Genomic DNA, 6,210 nt, shown 5'->3' on the forward strand with positions numbered 1-6,210 from the left:
CAACCTACTACGATGCAAACGTGAATGAACCCCACGTCCCCACCTACCAACCAAGATCTTACTAAGGATTAATAATTGAACACAAAGGTATGTCTGTGCAGGAGACTGAAGCAGTTCAACGCTACTCAACTCCATGTGGGTGAGCCGCTACCCAACTCCATGTCAGTGATCTGCTCATTGTGAGTGCAGCTTTAACATGGTTTAGTTAATGGAGCAGCACCACATTGAGCACTGGCTAACTACCCACTGCATTAAAAAAAATCTTATTGAGAAAACTGCATTAGAAAGTTGGATGTTTGGTTGATTAACAATATCCTATCTGTAGGATCAAATGTGTTGTATATTTCCCAGGGCTGAGAGTCTCTAACATAAAGTACTAGAAATCATGTGGATCTCTATTGCTTCACATCCACAAGGATTTAGCTGTCACTGCCATCTGAATTATCTTCACATGTACCAGTCAAATAAATAACAACAGGGTTGCTCATTGCCAAGCAAGCAAACATAACCAAGCTTGGTGTAGGCCCTGAAGTACAAAAACCTGGAGACTATGAACTTACAACAGCGGGGAAAAGAACAGATAGAATATACCCTATCAAGCAAATCGCCAATCCTTAATGAAATATCAACGCATAATCTTATAAGTTAAAGGTGCATCACGAAAATTCTTTCTTCCCATGTGTTTATGTGGGGCCTGCTTAAAAAAACTTGGTACAGGGAGAAGAAACTCCTGGCATACCTTTCTAATCTACTTCAGCATCTTCAAGAGCCTGAATGCACCAGTAGCAGCAGTGGCAAAGCACCTTCTGGCTTGATTATTGCTTGTAAGTGGCGAGATTCTTTGCACAGGACCAAGTTTACGGTATGGAGTTGGACTAGATCCATTGGGCATTAACTTTTTACTCAGACAGACACGGGGTTGTCCAGGTTTAAGCCCAGACCTAGGATCTGAGATTGCATAGGCCGGATAAACCTTCACAGGAAACCGGGCTAGTAATACTGATCTCCAATAAGGGTAAAAACTTCTCTTTGTATACGTGGGATCCCATCCTCCGCCTGCTTTATTTCTCACAGCCTGTCAAATATTCCATCAGAGGTACATAATAATAAAATAAAATAAAAACAGAAACACATCCATACTTCCAGACAGCACCATGAATGATGTTACTGCAGTGCAGTACTTAAGCAGCATGCTTAAGCAACATAAAAAGCTGTTGAACCAGCACAATGCATGGCGCAAACATCGAAACTGGAAGATGCTTTTGTTATTGACTCTAACGATTATATTACACTGCAACTTCTATCAGAATCTTTCGCATATGGACCAAATAAATTTCAGATGCAACAGATCATTCAAGAACATTAAGGTGTTCAAAATAACAATTATGTGCAAGCCCCCTTTGCGAAGTCCCAATGTTGATGTTACTTGGAACCTACACAGTTCGGTTATGTTAGTATTAATTATTAAGCTTAATTAAGCCTACTTTTTATTGCACAGTTGGGATGCCATGGCATTGCAATAGGTGATATGCATATGCATTTAGAGGCAACTCAAACCAGTGCCAAACAAGCTATTTCTTTCTGCTTCAAAGGAAGGCAAACCAACCATGGTGGATGTATAGTGCACCAGATATGAATAATTTCCTAGATAAATAGAGTTCCCATCCGTAAAGACAAGTCTTGTTCACTATTTTTTTGCATGGGTGTTCTAGTAGCAAAATCTAGTTCTATACATGTGTGTGAACACACACTAGGTATTTTGTAGCTCATTTAATGAGCACTAGAAGCAGCTTGAACCTGTCCAGGTTCAGTAACCAAAGTCCATTAGAACGCGAATACTTGTTTTCTTGGCTGAATAAACTGCTACAAAGCTGCCCAGCTTTGCAGCACCGAAACCATCACTTTGTGCTCTAGTTAATGAACCATCCGTGCTGCTATAAGGTGTAGGCAAAGCTGCTTGGTGCTGCTGCACGAAAATCAGTATTAAGGTAATAATGGGTTACCTTTCTTTGTGGAGTGTTCTGCCGTGCCATAAGGGAGAGGCTGTCATTCCCAACAGTTGTGACCTGGACTCAAGATTAGGGCATGATGAGCAGTCAAGTCAAGAAAACAGGACTTAAAACAAAGATACGATGTATCTGAAAGAGTTAATGGGATTTGTCAATTTGGGGGGAAATTACTTCCTTATATTTTTTTAAAAAAAGTTGGCGTAAAATAAAAAAATAGAACAAGGAAAGGGCAGATATTCTTATAGATTTCTTTCTTTTTGCTGCCATAATATCATTACTCATTACCAAACACCATCACTCTATCCAAAACAAGATTAACCCCAGATTTGATTATCTATACCTTTTCCTCTGTAGCCTCCAGACTGGCCGTTTCCGTAACTGCCTTGTTTGCATCTGTAAGCACTATTATCCATTTCAAAAAAAAGGGAGAGATTAGGACTCAGTTTACTAATGTAAAAAAGAATTACTTGAGGCAGACACACCTTTGCATGACTCTCCACCTGACTTTGTGCAGTCATAAGGCCGGCTTCAAGAAATGGAAGACAAAATAAATAATCAGCAAAAAAACAGTTCATTAACATAGAAAACTATTGTGTGAAGCAATACAAAGAGTCGTACAGGTTTATAGTGTCCAAGGAATCTCCAGTAGGGCAAAATCCATACTCCTTGAGGATCGATGAAACATGTTTAAAGACTTCCGCATAGGGCACCTACATGACATACAAGTTGTTGTATAAGGCAATATATCGCTAACATAGATCTACTGTATATACAATGTAGCAATTATATAACCAACTGCAAGCAGCAAAATGATAGAAAGAATTGTTTGAAGGATAAGACTGCAATTATGGAATGGGAGTTGGAAGGCAATAGAGCAGTGTGAAAAAAAAGTTATTGCATTCCATCACTACTTGGTTTTATAAAGTACATAATATACATATTAGGAATCATCAAGATTGGTGTACTTGTCTACCTTAAGAAAAATCTGTTTGCTTCCACAAGTTCTGTTGTCAGAATTTATGATCTAGACACTTAAAAGGTACGAGTCAAGAACTGCATCACACTTCTGTATATTTAACTGAACTTTACAGTTATTCAAATTCTAACTATTTGAAATCACATTAATAAGGCAGAATTCATGTCCCCTTCTTCTGAAATTCATAACTCATGTTCTATACTTATGTTCTCTGGTTTCCATCACCGTGTAAGATTGGTTTTTTGAAAAGCATGTCATACATTATGTGCATATTTAAACTCGCTACATAGACACGTGGAATTCTTATCACCTGTTTGATTGATATCTCCTAAAAAACATTAATTTGGCAATTCAGGCTTCTATATATGCTAATTCGGTGTATGTATGCTTATTAGTTTTTAAGAATTGGTACAGTAAAGGGAAGCAGAGGTAGTACTGACCATAATTTTTTTCCAGTCAAGTAAGTGCCACTCCCTATATAACAGTTTAGTCTCCACACACCATCTGTCCAAATGAGTTCGAATTCTATGCACCAGTTCAAAAAGAATAGTCTATGCTCTCCATGGAAAGCAACAAGCAGTTGCTTCCATAGTATCATCTAAACGTGTGTGATGGTAAGTGAAAAAAATGCACACGAGATCAATTAATTAAGGGTTTGGTATGAGCTCCCTGATTTCAGGTGAGGAGTATGACAATGTCTCTGATTCGCAAGATTCAGTGGTGTCAACTTGTCTGACAATAACTCACACGAGATTCTACAACTACATAAAAGATCTGAATTAAGGAAGCACTCCAATCTATAGTTCACCAACAAATTCTCACATTACCGACACCCTTTAAGAAAAAAAGAGAATAAAAACACAATGGTCAGTATGTCACCTCTAGATTCAGAGTTCGTAGCAACTAAAACAATTGCACTACATATTTTTGATAGGGTGAAACTGAATTCAATGTATGGTTCACGAGGCATTAACATGATTATTATCACTGTTAAGTAAAATGTAGAACAGAGAACAAATTTTCTTGCCATTTTTAAGCTATCAAAAAGTTTCTCGGCAAAATGTATGGTAGAAGTAATGAATATAAGAGAGTTAATTTATTCCAGGATCTAAGAGGAAGCGATATATAAAAAAATAACTGGCTCCCTGATCAGCAAGCAAAAAAAAATAGAGTAGGATAACTCACATGCTTGTCGATGCATTTCCAGTTATCGAAAGACCAGGACAATGCTTCTACCAGAACTCATCACCAGCCCTTTCAAACAATTTTTCTGTACAACACAAGTGTCATGAGGTATTGCTTCAGTGGTATCGGAACAAGTACATATCAAAATAATAATCTATCGCGATCAAGAAACATCCTTATATTACACAGCTATGATCAGAGCCTATCTAAAACATCACACAAAAACACCTGCAACACCAAATCATGCTAAGTATGTTGTTACTCTGTGTACACTCTTGTGGGGCACCACAGAGTAACTCCAAGCTAGCAGATGGCACATGGGTATTTGTGCAAACAAAGAGAGTAGCAAGTCAAGATCATAAACTACAAATAATCAGTGGAATAAAGATTTCTCTCAGATTGGCATAGAAGTGCTATGCTAAACACATCATAGAGAATTAAAGGCACATCTTAGTATCTGTTCTTATTTGAAAGCACTGACTCAGCCTTTGCATCACAGGCAGTGCTAAGAAAGAAAATATAGCATCTGCTCATAACAGTCTATCTATCTAGCATAAGTTCAGTCCGAAATCGAGACATCACCACCCTGCACTCACAAATACAATCCCATGATCGGATCGTAAATATGCATGATCAAATGACCACCAGCAGCAACCAGTAATTAAAGCACAACCAGGAACATTGGAAACCATCTGAATAAGTACGGAGTATTTAATTGACCAAGAACTAATTTACACATGCTACTATTATCTTGTGATCATCAAAAAAACGAATCCAGACCATTAATTACAGAAATTAAACACTCTAAGAACACTAACTAACCTCACCAGGAATAAATCCCATCAAGAAAATATCAAATAGCTACTTATATCATGCCTATGTATGAACCAGGAAATTAACATCAGCTCAAGCATATTATTCACACACTCAGACTTGCATAACAAGATTTACTGTTATATCTTTAGTTAGACAACAAATCAAACATTTATAACTCACGTATATGTTCCAGCACATATTTCTTGTATGCATACACTCTTGCACATCACTTACACCTTTATATGAGGTAAATAATGTGTGTAATCCCTATGTACACGACAGCAGATTACTTACAGATTGTTTGGAATATTTGGGCAGAGGCTTATAGCCAAATTTACTTGAGACCATGTTATCTATACCACTACAACCTATAGACCACGACTAGGAGCCCACCAACAACATCACAATCGCTGAGCACATATTCATAAAACTACGACCACATCACCTGTACCAATTTATCATAGAACACATGAGAGGAATAGAGAGGAGAAGAATGAGCTCACCGAGGGACTACCTGACGCTGGAGAGGGCTTAGATCCATTCCTATCCAAAGTAATCGGTGAGTGCTTCCTTTTCCTACTAGGGGAACGCACACCGCCCTCACTACTGACTCCAGCAACGCTATTCAGGCTCGGCTCCCTTGCCTTCAGAGGGCGCCCACGAGACTCTTCCGAGCCACTGCCGCTGGAAACCTCGCCGGGCTCCCTCTCCTCCCTCCTCCCAGAGGGGCGGCTCTTCGGTGGCGGCAGGTGCGGCGAGCGGTGGTGGCCGTACCCATTTGACGGCTCCCGGTCCCTGCCACGGCCGCCATCACGACGACGATCCGAGTCGCGGTGGCGGCTAGGTTGGCGGTGATGGTACTCCTTGTCCCTCCTAGAAGCCCCCAGATCGGACTCCCGCTCCCTCGCCACCTCGTAGCCCCGGTACCCACCGCGGCGGCCCGCGGCCATGATCCGCGCGCGCAAACCCTAGCAATCGACGCGAATTGCCCGAAAATTCCGCCGGCAAACCCTAGATCCTCGGCCCGAGACCAAACCCTAGACGAAATTGGGGGGTTCTGGATCGAATTGGGTGTCGGACCTTCCCCGGATCGGGGGTAATATGCTGGAGCTCTGTGCCCGATCGAGCACGGGGCGGAAGCTCGTCGGAAGGCGGCGGCGACCGAGGACGCGGAGAGGAATCGTGTGGGTTTGTGGTGCTGTGGCGGTGGCGGACGAAAGCCCC

The 6,210-nt window shown here is 40.8% G+C and overlaps 1 protein-coding gene across 1 annotated transcript; it reads right to left on the reverse strand.

Moving 5' to 3' along the window:
* Nucleotides 1–518: 518 nt before the first annotated feature.
* LOC124692458 lies at nt 519–4,227 on the reverse strand. Its single transcript, XM_047225845.1, has 6 exons — nt 4,171–4,227; nt 2,628–2,719; nt 2,492–2,535; nt 2,350–2,411; nt 2,004–2,066; nt 519–1,075 (listed from the first exon to the last, which is right to left on the reverse strand). The coding sequence occupies exons 5-6, from the start codon at nt 2,031–2,033 to the stop codon at nt 749–751; spliced, it is 357 nt and encodes a 118-aa protein (XP_047081801.1). The 5' UTR covers nt 2,034–2,066; nt 2,350–2,411; nt 2,492–2,535; nt 2,628–2,719; nt 4,171–4,227; the 3' UTR covers nt 519–748.
* Between the last annotated feature and the right edge of the window lie 1,983 nt (nt 4,228–6,210).

This window comes from Lolium rigidum, chromosome 2 (assembly GCF_022539505.1).
Source record: "Lolium rigidum isolate FL_2022 chromosome 2, APGP_CSIRO_Lrig_0.1, whole genome shotgun sequence".
NCBI lineage: Eukaryota > Viridiplantae > Streptophyta > Magnoliopsida > Poales > Poaceae > Lolium > Lolium rigidum.

Coding starts and splice junctions, on each gene's coding strand:
- LOC124692458 (XM_047225845.1), bottom strand. CDS start 2,033: ATGGCACGGCAGAACACTCCACAAAGAAAG. Junction 1,076..2,003: donor AGAACACTCCACAAAGAAAG/GTAACCCATTAT, acceptor AATATTTGACAG/GCTGTGAGAAATAAAGCAGG.